The sequence below is a fragment of the Gymnoscopelus braueri genome (assembly GCF_963280865.1).
Source record: "Gymnoscopelus braueri genome assembly, chromosome: 9".
Taxonomy (NCBI): Eukaryota; Metazoa; Chordata; class Actinopteri; order Myctophiformes; family Myctophidae; genus Gymnoscopelus; species Gymnoscopelus braueri.
The window spans coordinates 50,841,211-50,860,365 of record NC_137610.1 but is presented as its reverse complement, the minus strand read 5'-3'; the positions used below and the strand labels follow the sequence as shown (position 1 = coordinate 50,860,365).

Genomic DNA, 19,155 nt, shown 5'->3' with positions numbered 1-19,155 from the left:
GAATTTTCTTCAAAACACACTTTTTGCTCCTTTTCCTTCAAATTTTGTCCAAATCTCACACAAATCGGTACACGTGATCTATGGACCCATGCGATAAATATATCAAAACGTCATTTTGATAGTCCTTACCGTTCGTCCGTAATTGGCTTCCAAAGTTAGTGGGAGGGGCCCGTTTTACCAAAAATGCCAAAAATCATGAACAAAACCTCCGGTCAATCCCAAATTTGAATCACATGTCGAGGGTGGTTTACTCAACAAATCCCCAAAAGCATTTCCACTTTGATCCATAGGGGGCGCCACAAATGCGCAAAATGTAACCGTTTGATGCAAAAACATGATTTTTGGGGGGTTCAGTTCTCTCAAAAAGAAAAGCGAGGGATCTCAGGAGTGACATGACGATGTCATTGGCCCGCTACATTTGTGGGAGGGGCCTGTTTCTTTAGTGGGAGGGGCCTATTTCCTAAAATCAAAATGACACGTATCGCTAACGCGGGATCCGATCGGCACCAAATTCGAAACGCATGTCGCGCAACTTCCGACGGTACTCCTCCCGGCGTATTCCTCCCGTCCCAGCGGCCGCGACATGCGACCGGCGTCGGCGCAACCACACTTTGCAATTTCCCAGAATTGCGACGCGTCTAGTTGATTGATAATATTTGAGTCTCAGTTCGTTCTTTGCGTCGCAGTCTCTGACGAGTGACTCTCAGTCTCACAAAAAGGCTGAGACGACTACAAGGAAATGGACTTTGATTCATTTTCTGCTGATAACAGGAATGACACGCACGCACGCACGCACGCACGCACGCACACACACACAGTATGTTATCATAAGACAATGAATCAAAGTTCATTTTATTGTAGATGACTGGTTGTATACTTTTGTTTCTATACACCACAAGAAGATGTACAGTAGTTTGAAAATACTGACACACACACGCAGCACATCATGGTGAATTGATGGTCTTTCAGAGTTATGTGAGGTCTGGTATCACTGAATGATTCTGACCTAAACTGACTGTCTATCTGTCTGTCTGTCTGGACATTCTGTATTTATCGACAGGTATTTTAAGGCCCACTTGCAATACCCTCGCAGACCAGCACATACGTTTAGAAACAGCGATAGAGAGCAGTGGTTCCCAAACTGGGGGTCCCCAAATTATAATTTTGAGGGGGTCCCCACATGATTATCTTAAAGTTCATTGTTTTCTCACTTAAACAGTAAACAAACCAACAGACAGTATAAGTGTATACATCGTACCTGCACATTTATAAAGTTACCATTTAAGGACTTTTAATACTGCTATAAAAAATATGCAATAAAAAAATAAGACCATTATTGTGTCAAAAGTAATCAACAAATTGTACCAAAAAGAATGTTGTCAAACATTGGCCAAATTGTCAAATATTCTAAGAAAGAGGCAAAAGTTGTGAAAATAGCCGATCTACAGTATAAGCTCACAACACGAGGCGTTATGAGCTTGTAGATCTGCTATTTTCACAATTTGCATCTGTGGAGTCAAAATGTAATATCGACCCCTACTATTCCAAGTGCTTGTCAGGGTGGGGGGTCCCCAGTTCAAATATGATTATTTTGGGGGGTCACCAGTTCAAATATGATTATTTTGGGGGGTCACCAGTTCAAATATGATTATTTTGGGGGGTCCCCAGTTCAGTTCAAATATGATTATTTTGGGGGGTCCCAGTCCAGTTCAAATATGATTATTTTGGGGGGGTCACCAGTTCAAATATGATTATTTTGGGGGGTCCCCAGTTCAGTTCAAATATGATTATTTTGGGGGGTTCCAGTCCAGTTCAAATATGATTATTTTGGTGGGTCGCGGGCTGAAAAGGTTGAGAACCAATGGCATAGGGCCTATACCATTGGTTCTCAACCTTTTCAGGCCGCGACCCGCCAAAATCATTTGGGTACCCCCCGGGGGTACAGGTTGAGAACCACTGCCCTATACTACGTTAGTTCCGTTGATGCAAGCCAGAACACAGTCACTTAGTCATTTTACCACTTTAACCTTTTATACTTTGGCTATTAACAAAAATAGCAGATCTACAAGCTCATAGCGCGGCACCGAGTGCAGAGCTTGTAGATCTGCTATTTTTGAAAAATTGTGAAAGTTTGTGCAAATCTTTGAATATAAATATATATATTTTAAAGCGAAAATTTGTAACTCAAATCTTTGCTTCTGGGGGTCCCTGGAACAGCATATTTTGAGATGGGGGTCCGTGACCAAATACATAATATTTTGGGGGTCCTTGACATGAAAAAGTTTGAGAACCACTGCGTTTAGTGTTCAGATGGGTGGGTCCTGATCAAGAAAGAAAGAATGTTGAAATGGGCCATTCTTTCATAATGAGTATTTTTACTTTGGTACAGTACGTATATTTTGATGCCAATTAACTTGTGTACTTTTATTCAAGTAAAACTTGCTAACAGAGTATTTCTACATTGCAGTGTTGTTACTTTTACTCAAGTAAAACATCTACTTCTTCCACCATTAGTAAGAATGACAAAGACACATGCTATTCAACCTGTGTTTAGCTTTAGAACCTTAAAATACAAGTTTACACAAGTAAATACAAACAAACAGATTTAAAATACATGAGATGATCGTCTGAAATCACCACCCATGGGACTAAAACAGGCTGTTATAAAAAAACAAAACAAGAACGGCTGATAAAAGAAGACAAATGAACTGGCTGGTTTAAGTAACATTAAAACAATACAACAATACCATCAGTATTTAAGGCAACATTGTGACATAATAGTAATCAGTGGTGGTAAAAAGTACTCAATTGCTTTTCTTAAGTAAAAGTATCAATACTGCAATGCAGAAATACTCTGTTACAAGTAAAAGTCCAGAATTCACAATTTACTTGAGTAAAAGTACAAATACCTCAACATTTTACTTCAATACAGTACTTAAGTAAATGTCCTTGGTGTCCACCACTGATAGTAATAATACTAGTAATAATAATTCATGCGACTTTATAAAACACCTTATGGCAGTCTTATGGCAGAAATAAGCATCAAAAATCTCTGAAAGTACTTTTTTCTTTATATAAAAAAAGGATGTATCCAATAAAGGCTTGTTATTTCCATTGTTGACATCTGTATCCATGGCAACCATCAATGTTGTGCTTTCAAATGTGATCAGCTGCTGTGTGTCTGTGTCCACACATACAGTCTTTGACCAGACTCAGTGTTATGATCATATTGATCCATTTATAGATCATAATGGAGTCAATAAGTCCACGTTTGCAGTGAAAAACATCTTCAGGTCTGCTCACACATCAAAGGAACTGCAAGAGAAACAAAGAGACATTGTTGGCTGTGATATATCATAAATTATGTTGTGTACAATTCAACTAGTACATGTGAAGCTGATTTTATAGGAGGGGCCGAGGGGAAATAGACCTGATTGGCCAGCCCATCAGGTCTATTGATTAATGGATGTTTCTATTAATTGATTGATTAATCTATGGATTTATTTACAGCTTTGTTAGCATAGAAGATGCCCTCATTGACACAGTCACTTACATGGAAATATGTTACATTGTTTGATTATCATACTTGGCCTGTAGTTAATAGTTTTATTGGCCTAAGTTCTTTGCAAATAGAGATATACCGGTTTATTAAACCACCTTTTATTTTGTGTTATTTCATACACACAAACGTATAGGCCTGTTCGCACCTCTGTGACACCTGTATGCTCAACCCTGTTACCCTCTGGTACAAAATGATTCTTTGACCAATAGACCGCCGAAGTCTGACGTCATTTACACATCCTTTGTTTGTCTACCTGGTTCGCAGTTTTCCACCCCCGTTCTGAATCCCATAGACGTATTTAATATCGCGTCAAATAAGAACTGTGTTCCAAAAATAAACAAATGACCACGGCGTGTTGACTCTTATGGATATGAAGCATCAACTGACGGTGAGAAAACGCTAATGTTACTTCCGCCGAATTAGTTACATTTTCGCCAGAAACAGACTGTATCAAATATAAGTGACTGACTATCATAAACGATACAGAACCTCCTCCCTGACAATAACGCCGACACGCGGTGTTTATTTTTGGACCACAATTCTTATATGAGACGATTCTAAGATGACCCAATGTTATTCTCCATAGAGAAATTACTTCCGCAAACCTGGGGATGAACGAGTGACGTCAGGACTTCGGTGCTCTATAGATCATTTCCATCGTGCAGTGGCTTTCAACCCTTTTCATATCAATTATCATTATTTATTGGGCATTTGAGCTACGGAACCACCGTTTGATGAGATTTAGCCTCTCAGACCCTAAACTTCGAATATGTTGTTGTCGTTGGATAAGATTTTGTTCACAATTCCATCCATGCTGTATTGATGTTGGTTCAATAGGAGAGACGACAGGCAAACTTTGATCAAAATAACAATTATTCTACATTCTCTAATTGTGTAGACTTCTTGTAAATTAACTAAGTAATGCAGATTTTTAACAATAATGTAACTCTTGAAAGCGTAAAATGAAACCAAATGGACCCGTAAGGGTCCATTTGGTTTCATGTTACACTCTCAAGAGTTAAAGATCTAATAAGGGTTCATTTGGTTGCCAACTCTCCATCATTTAGCTGGGGACCACCTGGAACCCCCCCAAGGACCACTGCCATAGTGTACCAACCATTAAGCTAAATGTTATCAACCCCATACCATTATAAACTCTGCTACACCAGTGGGTCTCAAAGTGTGGTCCAGGGACCCTCATGGTTCCTTGATGGGGTTCCAAATGGACCCTTACGGGCCTGTAACTCTAAGAGTGTACAAATGGAACAAAATGGACCCTTACAGGTCCATTTGTGAGGGTCCTTTTGTACACTCTCAGAGTTATATGGGGGGTCCTTGAAATTTAAAAAAGTTTGAGAACCACTGTGCTACACTAAATGGAACAGAGCCTTAATTAGTATCATTGGTAAGGCCTGTGAAGGAGGTAAGGAAGAGGCCCAGTTTCTGTCCAATATGGCAGCTGTGAATAGAGAGCCTATTGAGACCTTTAGATCCTGTGGTCAGGTGAGACACCTACTGGTTGAAAAGAGGTATTGCATATGCAGCTCAAATCGCCTACTTCTTGCCAAGCAGTGAAAATGTCAACACTTCACATCATGGGGACAGACAGGGTTCGGGTTCCCGGGGAGCACACAGAAGTCATAGATTACAGCTTTAATAATAAATTCACTATAAGAATCATTTCTACAAGAAAGTAGAAATTGCACAAACAACAAGACATCTAATCTAATCTAATCTGATCTAATCTGCTGTATATAGAATCTACCGTAAATTTCGGACTATAAGCCGCGACTTTTTTCCCATTTTTCGACCCTGCGGCTTATATAACGGTGCGGCTTATCTATGGATTTTTACAGCTAACGGCCACTAGGGGACCTCCTAAATCTATGGATTTTACACCCGCGGTTTATAGTCCAGTGCGGCTTATATATGTACAAATCATTCAATTTAGCTGCTGCGGCTTATATTCAGGTGCGGCTTATAGTGCGAAAATTACGGTACTGTGAAGTTGTTTACACAAAGTTAGGTGGCAGCTACTGGGAAAATGCTGCTGTTGGTGTTTACAATATACCAAGTTTGTATGCACATGTCCATTTGATGATGCTTTTATTCTCTTTTTGCTCTTTTTTTGTGCTATAAAACTGGGGGTCCTTGGAGCACTCGCTGGCCAAGCGGTCCAGGCGCATACCACATAAAGGCTCTAATACAGTATAGTATACTGTGTGAGGAAAATGTTGTAGATCTGCTATTTTGGAAAAATCTTGAAAATGTGTGCACATCTTTGAACATATATATCTTTTAAGAGAACATTTGTAACTCAAATCTTTGCTTCTGGGGGGTCCCTGGAACAAAACATTTTGAGATGGGGGTCCGCGGCCAAATACATATGTAAAAATGTTTTCTAAATCCTAACAGTATTTTGCTATATCAGTGGTGCTTCAACTTTTGGCCGCGGACCCCCATCTCAAAATATGTTGTTCCAGGGACCCCCAAAAGCACAGATCGGAGTACAAAAAAATCGCTTTAAAACATACATTCAAAGATTTGCACACATTTTCCATGATTTTTCAAAGAATAGCAGATCTATGAAGCTTGTAGATCTGCTATTTTTGAATAGCCCAAGAAATCTTAAAATGACATGAGATGCGTCCCTGGTCTTAATGGATTAATTGCCCTAATGCAATATAGCAGTATAGTATTACTGTGTGATGAACCATCAATATATTGTTGGGCAGCAGCAGACAACTAATCCACAGCTATCATCTGGTCTCAGTATAGTCGTTATGGTCTTGCAGACACACCTGTGTGACAACATTCCACTCAGACTCACCTTTTCTGTCTTTCTAGTTCATCCTTCAGACGTTTCAGCTTGTCCTCCAGCCTCTCGTTCTTCACCTGCATGGGAGCGCTGGGGACGAACCAGGCTGCCACGAACTTACAGATGACGACCACGTGCTGTACGCACGCACGCACACACACACACACACACACACACACACACACACACACACACACACACACACACACACACACACACACACACACACACACACACACACACACACACACACACACACACACACACACACACACACACACACACACACACACACATTTCAATGTCTTTATTTGAGTCCACACTTATAAAATACATTATAAGGGCACACATATTTTCCAGCTGCTTCTGACGTCTCACTCACTGGAAACAACGTGTGTCTCAGTGCTTGAATCCAAACAAGTTCAGAATGAACAGAATTTAACTAACAAATGCACATGAACTTATTGTTTTTGATGCTGTCAGTTACCCTGCCTGTCCTGCACCATGCAGTGACACATGTGTGGATCTGCAAAACATTTTTTCTTTTAAAAGGATCCCTGGCTAATAAGCCAAATATGCCTTAATACATTATAACTGTCCTCTATAACTAAAATGTTAAATTAAAAACACCTTAAATATTTTATCTGGTTTAGAAACAGTTCATCTTTCACTCAATAGGGGCAATGCCCGTCGCAGGTTGATGATGTCATTCGTCCATGTGTGGTCTAGCCCTATGGAATTTTCGGAATGCATGTGAAAATAAAAAACAACTTAATACTCCCCAGGTTAATATGAGGATCAAATTAATATTTTAAATATGTTTTTTTTGTTCACATGTATTCCATAAAATCCATAGGGCTAGACCACACATGGACAAATGACATCATCAACCTGCGACGGCAGGCATTGCCCCTCTTCATTAAAATATGAACTGTTTCTAAAATATCTAAGGTGTTTTCATTTTAGTTATAGAGGGCTAATTATAATGTATTAAGGCATATTTGGCTTATTACTTCCATGTACTGTTGTTTCCATGTCTTAATAAATAAAGTACATCAATCAATCAAAGCCAGGGATCCTTTTTAATATGATCCCTTACGTACCTCAAACAGGATGACGAAGGCGAAGCGTACGGCTAAAATGAGCCAGAACTGTTGGGTGAAGCTGTAGTCCTGGTTGCTCCTGTAGTCTTTATAGCTGTGAAGACAGAACACATTGAGTTACAGCTACAGTAGGTTTACTGTGGGCTCAAATAAGCTGCATTAAAGCCTCTCCCATCTGTTAATAATCATAATGAAACATCTGTTTGCATTCAATAAGAAAGAAAAGTCTTCGTCAAATAGAGGAGGTGGTTTAGAACAGACACTCCTCATAAATCAAAGATCCAGCCGTACAGCACAGGACCTCTGCACCCCGAGGTCACTCCAGTAATCATGGATTTAATTAAGTCAAATAAAATCTCACGACTGATAATGTGTCAGGCCAAATCGTATTCTGTGATTTGTTTTAACACATTAAAAACTGAGGCTGTTTAAAAAAAATCACACCCAGTGTGAAGTGGGCGGTGTGGTCACAGTGGTCATCACAGTGATGGAAGTTCACTTAAAGAAAAGTAATATTGTGGACCAACCATTGTACACCCCTATAAATGTGTTTTTTTTAAGTGCATAGTCCTATTTATAGGGCTATGCACATGTGTCATGTTTCACTAGCCCTGGATAGACTGTGATTGGCCAATCACGGTGCAGGGTTAGGGGGGTACACTGGTGGCCAATCACAGCGCAGGGTTGGGGAGGTGCAATGTCCAAACCTCACGTATAGGGGCGGTTTCACCGCCCAAAAATCTTCTAAAGCCTTACAGTTTTCTGAAAAACATATTACTGCATGTCTAAGGAGGATACACAGAGCGGATGGTGGTGTCCAACATGTACAAGTTGGACACCACCACAATGGTCTGGTCTTTAATGAGCACCAGAGGACCTCCACCACCTGCTTCATGGTGTCACTCTGCCACCATCATCAGGACAAAGATGCTTGTATTTGGTGGCCAGTGGGGGCTTCTTCCAGAAGGACACTACGGTCATTCAGCCTTTGCCTACAATGGAGAGCTGTACATATTTGGTGGTCGCAACCAGTTGTGGAAAGTAACATTTAGGAAAGCACATTTACTTTGAGGCATTTGTGCTTTACTTGAGTATTTCCAATTTCCAATACTTTTACTTCTACTCCACTACATCTTGGATACAAATATTGTACTTTTTCTCCACTACATTTATTTGAAAATGTTGGTTACTAGTTACGTTGTGGATTTTGATTATTATTACAAAACATACATTAACCACTTCAGCCCTATATACATTTTGGCCATTTGAAAATAGCCGATCTACAAGCTTGTAGATCGGCTATTTTCAAAAGATTTGTATACATTTGAACATTTTAAATGGGACATTCTGCATAATGAGTACTTTTATTTTTGGTACATTAAGTACATTTTGATGCCAATACTTTTGTACTTTTACAAAATTACATTTTGAATTTCGGACTTTTACTTAACCGTAACAGAGTATTTCTTTATTGCAGTACTGATATTTTTACTTAAGTAAAACATGTGAGTTCTTTTTCCACCACTGTGTAGCACAGGGGGATACAATTTGCCATATTAGGAGATCAACAGTCAGCAGCTTCCTTGATTGGCCAACCCAACTGATCGGCTTTGTGGATTGGCCAGACATTGCGTGACATCTGTGCCACCGAACCAATATAAGCCATCACGCGGACATGATTGCCGGTCATTACGAACACAACCTGTTCTATAGTGTGAGATATGTTGAGCTGGGCGGTGAAGCTGAATGGAAAAGGATCCTATCCTATTAAGCTATCCTATTATGCTGCTGTTACAGTGGACTTTTTGGGGGGATCAATAACGCTCGATTGTGTTCGCAATACACTTCGGACAAAGCCAGATGCACCACGGTGGATTCAAACCCACGACTTCCGTGTGGACGTTTTCAACACAGTGGCCCTCATTTATCAACGCGGTGCAGCCCCAATAATGGGCGTACGGCGAGATCACCGCACCTTTCGGCATTTATCAATTTATCGACGTGGGCTTCATCCTACCATACGCTGAAATCTCACGTCTGGTAGAGACCAGTTGTTGACGTTGGCTGCGCCCGTTTATTCCATTCTAGACCTGCGGAGCAGCATTGTCTGACTGTCTGACAGGCATCTGGACACATAATCCACTCCTAAATGTATATCTACACTAATAAATAATCCCTGTGAAAATATAACATTTTATAAAGTAATTTAAACAAACTGCTTTAACACATTGAATGCCAATCGCGTAGATCTACGCGAACCTATTTAAAGCCGCAGCGTGCCAATCGCGTAGATCTACGCGAACCGCCGATTCCCATTGAAATTTCCCCAGGTGCACTTTCCGATTTTTTTTTTATCCGTTTCCGGTTTCCGGTCGGAAACAGAATTATTCGGGTTCCGTTTTTTTCGATCGTATCCGCTTCCTGTTTGGGATCCTGTTTAAAACTCGATTTTCTCGGTTGTTGTTTTTCTCCTCGCTGATCACTGTTTAGCGTTGATCCGCTGTATCTTCAAGATGGCGGCTCGGATTTGGAAACTGTTTTCGCTGGCCGTTTCTCACAGATCCGCTGTGTGTTTAGAACCAAATGAACGCGCACTTTTAACTTATTTAGCGAGGTCTGTGGCGACATGAAAAAAACAAAAAAACAACAATAAAACGCTGGCACTGGTGAGTACATTATGATATTAAACTCTGGCATGGAATGTGTTAACAGTCATTCAGTTGCATTGGCATGTTAAAATAGCAGATCTCATCTAAGCTCAAAAACGGGTCGCATCGCGACGCATTGTGAGCTTGTAGATCTGCTATTTTCAAAATATACAGCGCTTCTGCGAGCGCATTTTCGGGACTCCCGACGATCTTTTCATGGACAGTGAGGTGTACAAACTTACAGTAGCTTGTCCTATGTTATGGAGTTATGTCTAGAGAGTTATGAAGACTACAACCTGGCTGTGTTAAGGATATAAACCCGACGCTCCAATCTCTTATTAACGTGGCGGCTAATCACTGCCGCCGAATCACTGCCGCCGAATCACTGCCGCCCGTCCGAGTCTCACGGGGAATATCCTACATGACTGCTTGTGCACTGCTCGGTATGGGTTAAATAAATTAATATACAAACGTATTCCATTCATGGCGATGTGATTGGTATCATAATATGTCATTCATGTAGGCTACAAGCCTACGTGACAAAGATTGTACCGCTATGGATTACATGAAAGGCACAGTTGGGCGTGTGTGTGTGTGTGTGTGCGTGAGTGAGAGAGAGAGAGAGAGGTGTGTGCGTGTGTGTGCGTGTGTGTGTGCGTGTGTGTGTGTGACTTGACAGGCAGCGAGGCGAGGCGATCGGGGGAAACTCTTTCTTATTGGCTTTTGATGTCTTTGGTCGTATTCTGGTTCTTCTTCATGTCGTAAAATCGGGGCGTTTTGAGAATATTTAAGGGCGTGTTATTTAAATGACGCTCGTTTTCAGACGTGAGATTTATCAAAGCTCCGACCTGATGTACGCCAGGATTGGCTGTGTAGGATTCGTTGATAAATGTGACTTCGACGTTGGTGTACGGCCGAATATATGGAAAAATATAAGCCGGTTTATACGCTGCGTTGATAAATGAGGGTGAGTGTCCTTACGCTGGGTGAAGTTGAACCCAGCGACACCTGGAAGAGGAGAACGTCACCTTGAGGTTCCCTCCATGCGTGTGGGCCACACCGCTGTGCTGATAGACTATACCGTCTACATCTGGGGACTGGGGAGGAAGGGAACCTTATCCTTATCCTAATCTGTATCCTTGTTCTTACATCAAATCCATAAAGTACGTGGCCAACGTGCTTTATGCATTTGATGTGGACACCCACAGATGGTTGAAGCCCAGGGTTGCCAGATCTGCTTATTATAATTTCCCCGCAAGATTTTGTTTGAAAATAGCCGATCTACAAGCTTACAACGCGTCGCATCGCGACGCGTTTTGAGCTTGTACTGTAGATTGTACTGTACTGTAGATTGTTGTAGATTGTTGTACCATTTTCAAATAGCTGATGTATATGTTAAAGTGCTCATGTGGCCCATAGTCACTTCCTTTGGGCTGGTTTTCCTAGACCTGGTTGCTTGTTTCTCTCACAGAATCTGGCAACACTGGTTGAAGCCCAGGGTTTCTGGGACTGTTCCAGAGGGGAGGCATTACCACTCAGCCTGTGTCTTGCGGAAGGTCATGTATGTCTACGGAGGAGTGGTCAAGAATGGAGTCTATAATGACATCTACAAGTTGGACACCACCACAATGGTCTGGTCTCTAATTAACCCCAGAGGAACTCCACCACCTTCTTACAATAACTACTCTGCCACCATCATCGGGACAAAGATGCTTGTATTTGAACACAAGATTTGGGACAAGATCAGAGTGTTTGACACAGAGACCAACTGCTGGCTGAACAAACCTAATGCACAGGGGGCGGCCATAGCTGAGTGGTTAGTGAGCCCGCCTAGGGAACCAGCTGGCCCTGGTTGCCCCAGGTTCGATTCCAGGCTATCCCAGCATATGTGCCGATGATATGAAATTTGTCCCTGAGCAAGACTCTTAACCCCAATTGCTCACAGGTTCTCATTGGAAACAAGACCGCAAGGACTTTCATGAACGACCTGTTAAAAGGAATTATCCTTATCCTTACAGCTTCTTCCAGAAGGACGCTTTAGTCATTCATCCTTTGCCTACAATGGAGAGCTGTACATATGTGGTGGTCGTACATCTTCTTTGGCGGACGGTCCCAAAACCTTCAATGATCTGTGGAAATTCAATCCAGAGACCTTCTCCTGGAAGAAGGTTGAGCCCAAGGGGAAAGGACCGGGTCCAATCAGTAGTATGTGCTGTTGCATGGTGGGAGATCGTATCATCCTCTTTCGTATCATCTGGTTTTGGTGGGACAAATTTGACACTGATGACCTGTATGTCTTAGACTTGAGTCCTACTCTTAAAGGGTAAGACCACTTTGGTAGAGGTTTGGGTTGTGTAGTTACCTTGCCATGATGTAACTCCAAAGGTGGACAAGAAATCAAAAATAATTGCTCCATTGATTAGAAATTGATCATTCAAAATATGCTCCTCATTGACTTACATTGTACGGTAAAACAGCTCTCAAAGTCACTCTTTTAGCACATAAACAAACGCAAACAAAGTTGATTCAGACAATATAGAACATAACCAAACCCAGTACTGTTTTTTTTTTAAATACAAATTTTAACTTCCTGTTGATTTAGCTATTTTTATCAAAAAGAAAACCCGGACTGGATTTACGGATCCGGATCCGGATCTTCAAATAGTAAAATCAGCAGGAAGTTAATATTTTTATTAAAAAAACAAACAGTACTGGGTTTGGTGATGTTCTATATTGTCTGAATCAGCTTTGTTCGTGTTCGTTTACGGGCTAAACGAGTGACTTTGAGAGCTGTTTTACCGTACAATGTAAGTCAATGAGGAGCAAATTTAGAATTATCAATTTCTAATCAATGGAGCAATTATTTTTGATTTCTTGTCCACCTTTGGAGTTACATCATGGCAAGGTAACTACACAACCCAAACCTCTACCAAAGTGGTCTTGCCCTTTAAGACACTATGTAAGCTAGCAGTTATTCAGTACGGTCTGGAGCAGTCAGAAATCCCACACAACATCAGGTGTGAACTGGCAGCCATGACAACCAACAACAACAACAGAAAACAAATCTGTGGGCGTCGGGTGGCGCAGTGCTTACGGGCCTGCCCATCAGTTGTGGGTTCAAATCCACCGTGGTGCATCTGGCTTTGTCGGGCGTCTGCGCGAACACAATTGGCCCCGTGCTCGCGGGAGGGAAGCCGGGCGGGGAGGAGGGTGATATTGATCATTGAAATAATAATAATAATAATAATGAATTGTGTGGAGTTTGCATGTTCTCCCCGTGTCTCCTAGGGTAGGTACCCTCACAAAAAAACATGTAGTAATCCTGGTCTCTATACTGCCTCCCCCTGGTCAGCCAGGGCGCCTGATGGAGGGGAAAGGAACCGGTTGGAATAACGTGTTCCTTCCACGCGCTACGTCCTACCGGGGAAACTCCCCCCCCCTGTCGGGTGATAAGAAGCGGCCTGCTTGCTCCTCATGCATTGAAGGAGGCATGAGCTTCAGCTTGGGCTCTCCCTAAGCTGGCAGAGGGAGAGTAGCGCCCAGGATTACATAGGCAATTGGCACTGGGTGAAAAATATATGGGTTACAAAATCGTGGGATAAAAACGTTATACATTATACATTGGGAGGTGAAGCGGCGAACAGTCGACGCCAGCGTCCTCACTTCCCACGTTCACACACCAATGGCGGCAAGCTAGCGCCGACCGACTCATAGGGTTCAGTGTCTTGCCCAAGGGCACTTCGACACTAACTCTGGGGGAGCCCGGGATCGAACTGGGAACTTTGCGGTTCCCATCCGGCCGTTCTACCGGCCACTCTACCCCTGAGCCACAGCCGCCCGCTGCCGAAATAAGGTTATCCTCTGAAAGAAAAAACTGTTTGCCTGTGGGTGTCGCTGTTGAGGGATTTTGCCGGTCAATCGTCATCTCTGCTCCCCCCCCCCAAAGGAGAAGAAGAGGGGAGGGGAGGAGAGGGGGCGGGATTAATGGAAGTCCATGGGCCAATCACAGGACTTTTCTGAGCCTAATTATTTAGAAAACCCAGGAACACAGAAAATCCGCTGAATGTTCAGAGTTCTGTTTTGTTTGTGTGTAATTGAGGTCAGATTTTTTTTTTTTATATATTTTTTTATGTAATGCAACCTTTAACAATCCTGCTAATAAAGTATTCAAATGAATCAATCAATCAATCAAACCTGCAGTATGTGACGTTCAGGCCATCTGAGGTGACCATCTGATGAGGTAGGAAGTCGTGGATGTTCTGGTCGTTGGAGCGGGCCATGGACAGAGTGTTGTTGATGTAGCCCGACATGCAGCTGTTTGAACAACAACAAACACCTTTTTATCAAACTACAGTCACATGAACAAGAATTGACACAACACTGATGACGGTGCTGTCAAACAAGTCTATGAAGCTATCTATGATATCTATGAAAAAGTTTAATCTGCAGCATCATTTTATACAATTAAAATATTATGTAGTGGGGGGGGGGTCCGTGCTTCATCTCTCTCTCTCTCTCTCAGCTAAGGGGTCCTTGGACTGAAAGACCCTATATATACTATATATATGCTTTGTCATACAGTAAGACAAATGGCACATTGTGAGATTGTAGCATTTTTTAAATGTTAGAACAAAAATGAAAAATCGTTTTTTATTATTTCTCTCACACAAATCCAGTATTTTCTTCTCTCACTCTTTTTTTGTTTTTTTTTCACCATACTGTGTTTTCTCTTATCCTTTTTTCAATACAGTAGTAAATCACTGAAAAAAAGCTTTTATAAATTCTCCCGTATTTTTTTTTTGGTCTTTTCTCGATTGCGCCCTCTGCTGTTTGCATTGCGATACATTCTTTATTAAATCAATTTAAATTGTTACCGGTTTGAATCGATTTGAATGGATTTACGATAAATGGCTCCATGCCTAATGACGGTTCATAGTCAGTGTCTGTGTCCGTGCCGTTAGCACAGGGCCCGTAGCGATAGCCTAATGACTGCTAATGTGACAGGGTTCATAGTCAGTGTCTGTGTCCGTGCCGTTAGCACAGGGCCCGTAGCGATAGCCTTATGACTGCTAATGTGACGGGTTTCATACTCAGTGTCTGTGTCCGTGCCGTTAGCACAGGGCCCGTAGCGATAGCGATACACCAGGCGTGGGATGAAGTCAGAGGACACGCCGATGACCAGGCCGTTAGCGATGACCGCTAGCACACCGATAGCCTCCAACACACCGGTCCAAACGCCTGGAAGGACAACACACACACACACACACACACACACACACACACACACACACACACACACACACACACACACACACACACACACACACACACACACACACACACACACACACACACACACACACACACACACACACACACACACACACACACACACACACACGCCAGATGAGAAAAATCAAATTACAAATAAATGTCATTACAAAACATGGACAAGTTATTAACAGCAGATCTAGCCCGCCCAATCCACCAGTGATCCTCACCAATAATTGTATTATTATAATATTAGACTTTTTTTTTATTTAATCCATTAAGACCGGGAACGCATCTGTGTTATTTTAAGATTTATTTGGCTACTAAAACAATAGCAGATCTCGGTGCCGCACTATGAGCTTGTAGATCTGCTATATTATGTATTTTTTAATATATAATATTCTGAAACTCTGCTCCTGTGTTTTACTATGTATTTTTGAGCGAAACATGCTAACCCCTCCGTGATTAGCAACCATCAGGGCATTGATCATACTAGAGATGCATATTCTGTGACTACTTGAAAAGGTAAGAACATCGCAAAATCCTGGCAGTGTGGGCTTTTTGGGCCATTTAGTGAATGGCAGTGAATGAGTTAATGGATTAAATACTTCAGCCTGGAACTTCTGGAACAACCATCTCCAACTTCTGACCATCAATCCTCCCTCAATAGTTCAGGTACATTTTTCTATTTTTTTGCATTACATCAAATAAAGGAACCCTGAAATCCTCATAAAGTTGCACAATAAATAAAACGTACCGATATCGTTGCTCTTCATGGGCACCATCCTGCGCTCCAGAGTCACCATCTTAATGGCGTCCAATCGGATCTCGATGATGTTGTTGATGAGAGCCAGCAGGGGAGCCAATGGGAACGCTGCCACGAAGATGGTGGTGAAGCTGAACTGGATCACTGTAGGATCAACACAATAATATGAACTGGATCACTGTAGGATCAACAATATGAACCGGATCACTGTAGGATCAACAATATGAACTGGATCACTGTAGGATCCAGTGTTGATTTTGTCGACTAAAACTATGACGAAAAATGTTGGTCGACTACCTTTTTTCACTGACGAAAACTGAATAAAAACTAAGCTATGATGACTAAAACTAAGACTAAATATATTGACAATATCATCAACAAATAAAACACTAGACTAAAATGTTAGTGAGGGATCTAGTGGAGAAGAGATCCAGTAGAACTAAAAGACGAGTCATTTTATGTTTGGTTGCGCTCGGGTGTTGCACTCTGAAAATAGCAGATTTACAAGCTCACAACGCGTCGCGCTGCGACGCGTTGTGAGCTTGTAAATCGGTGAGCTTGTAGATCGGCTATTTTCAGCATGCAACCAAGTGTAAGATCAGCCATTACGACGCCATCAAGGCACCGCCAATATACATTATAGTCGACTAAATCAACTGTAGATTTAGTCGACTATAACCTTATGATATTTAGTCAACTAAAACTAGACTAACTGTAAAACATGTCAGATGACTAAAATATGTCTCTGGAACAACATATTTGACAAATGTTCACTCTAAAAATATATATTCAAAGATTTGCACACATTTTCCAAGATTTTTCAAAAAAATAGCAGATCTACAAGCTCATAGCACGGCGCTCGGTGCCACGCTATGAGCTTGTAGATCTGCTATTTTTGAATAGCCAAATAAATCTTAAAATGACACAGATGCGTTCCCGGTCTTAACCCATTGAGACCTGGAACTGTCTCATTTTTAGATTTGAGCAAAAAAGCATTATTTTACACTTTGGGCTATTCAAAAATAGCAGATATACAAGCTCATAGCGCGGCACCGAGTGCCGCGCTACGAGCTTGTAGATCTGCTATTTTTGAAAAATCGTGAAAATGTGTGCAAATCTTTGAATATCAATTGACTGTGTTCCACCTTGAATCAATGGACTTAGCTTAGTTCCTATTTATCTGTATCACAATTAAAACACATTTTGAAGGTATTTAAAGATTTTTTTCAACATTATTATTATTTATACCCTAGTCTACTAGGGTATAAACTACTACCAGGCCCTACTACAAGACCTCACCCACGCCTGAAGCTCATCAGTAAAAGACTCACCCATCTCCAGGAACTCGTTGAAGAGGCTGAAGGAGTCCACGTGGTTCAGACTGTAGTTGCTGAGCCAGTCCTTCAGCTTACAGTTGTCACACAGCTCCTCTCCATGGCTGCTCTCCTTCTCGTCGTTCTGGTAGCGATGAGCACACTTCCTCTGGAGCTTCTGGGTTCTCCTGCCCTTCAGCCAGCTGCCAAACCACCTGGTGGTAGACAACAAGGAAGACATTTAGTTTCTCCCCTGTTTTCTCCCAATAGGCCAGGGGTGATGCAACATTGATGATGTAGAGGGCCACTATATTTCCACACTCACTCCTGAGGGCCACGTTGCATAATACTGTTGGGCAGGCACCTCTTATCTCCGTATTTTTACTTTTTTCATAAATGAATGCCGTACTTCGCCATTCTATGTCACACAAAAGTAGCAAAAATAGCTTGTAGATCGGCTATTTTTGCTATTTTTAAAATAAGAATCCAGATTTTTTTTATTTGCTATTTTTTAATTGGAATCCTGAAAAGTAACATTTTTATTTAATTTCAAATGCATTCAGTGTTAACTTTATGAACTTAAATACAGATACATTGGACATAAAAAAGACAATAGAATGTTAATACTACTAGTCATTAAGCTACTACTATAGACTGAAGTAATTAAAGCGGGTCATGTTTGCATGTTTGGAATCATAACAGCTGAAATCAATAATATATCACTATTCTGATATTAACCTGCGGGACGCGTTAAGTGAAGGTGGGGGCCGCATGTGGCCCCCGGGCCGCCAGTTGCCCATGTGTGCAATAGGCTCTATGCACAGCAGCATTTCAAGGACCCCCATAACTCTGAGAGTGTACAAATGGAACCCTGGGAGACCCTTATGGGTCGGGTAGAGGCTTATTGTATCGGTTGCGCCGATAACGCGCAGTTACAATGTGCTTCAAACGGCTTATTTCGGTTTCCTGGAAACAGCTGTATCTTGAGTTGACTTTTTTCCCCCTGTATTCGGCGAGACATGGTATTTTCAACGTGCTCTAACAAAGGAAGGGACGGTCCCGGTTATATATTTTCTTTTCTCTGGACAACGAACAGTGATCCCTTTGTGTTTACAAACGGTCTGACGAGCGATCATAATGGATATAAATGTTCTATAAATGGCCAGTTGGGGAGGTGGGAAAGACGTGCATTTTTGACGGAAGATGCTGTTTTCGGCATCGTGGGTTATTTTGTTTTCCTCTGGGGGACGGCCACTGATACTGTCTGTGTTTACAAACGGTCCGACGATCGATCATAATGGATCTACGTTTTCTGTGACCAGTTGAAAAGGTAAAAAAATAAAAATATTATGTATTTACTCTGGCAGTGAATGAGTTAACGGGACAGTACACATTAACTCTTTGCCCGCCGTTGTATTTTATTTTCTCTGGACGGCGAACGGTTATCCCCTTTGTGTTTACCAACGGTTTGACACGCGATCATAATATATATTAATGTTCTGTGGCCCCCGGGGGGGGGGGGGGGGGGATACGTGCATTTTTTCCGGATATGGTGCCTGCAGCCTGGTTGCGATGGTGAAAACTACCTCAGGACAACTTCCTCTGAAAATGTAACCCTGTGGGTGCTGGTACATCGATAGTGTGTGTTTATAAACACGATCCGACCATATATTA

General features: G+C 41.8%; 1 protein-coding gene across 4 annotated transcripts in view; it reads right to left on the bottom strand.

The window, feature by feature from the left end:
* Positions 1 to 2,538: 2,538 nt before the first annotated feature.
* The window catches only part of LOC308091342 (anoctamin-9-like), a 112,880-nt gene continuing 96,263 nt past the window's right edge, over positions 2,539 to 19,155 (bottom strand). For 2 of the 4 annotated variants that reach the window (XM_080436883.1, XM_080436884.1), the window contains exons 27-33: positions 17,500 to 17,696; positions 16,160 to 16,312; positions 15,222 to 15,369; positions 14,326 to 14,445; positions 7,484 to 7,577; positions 6,393 to 6,517; positions 2,539 to 3,315 (exon numbers count right to left, since the gene is read on the bottom strand). In XM_080436883.1, coding sequence (XP_080293009.1) covers positions 3,300 to 3,315; positions 6,393 to 6,517; positions 7,484 to 7,577; positions 14,326 to 14,445; positions 15,222 to 15,369; positions 16,160 to 16,312; positions 17,500 to 17,696 — 853 coding nt within the window. In that variant the 3' untranslated portion in view covers positions 2,539 to 3,299. Of the gene's footprint in view, positions 3,316 to 6,392; positions 6,518 to 7,483; positions 7,578 to 14,325; positions 14,446 to 15,221; positions 15,370 to 16,159; positions 16,313 to 16,366; positions 16,405 to 17,499; positions 17,697 to 19,155 lie in introns of those variants that run through there. The other 2 variants (XR_013933699.1, XM_080436885.1) reach the window with 2 other exon arrangements.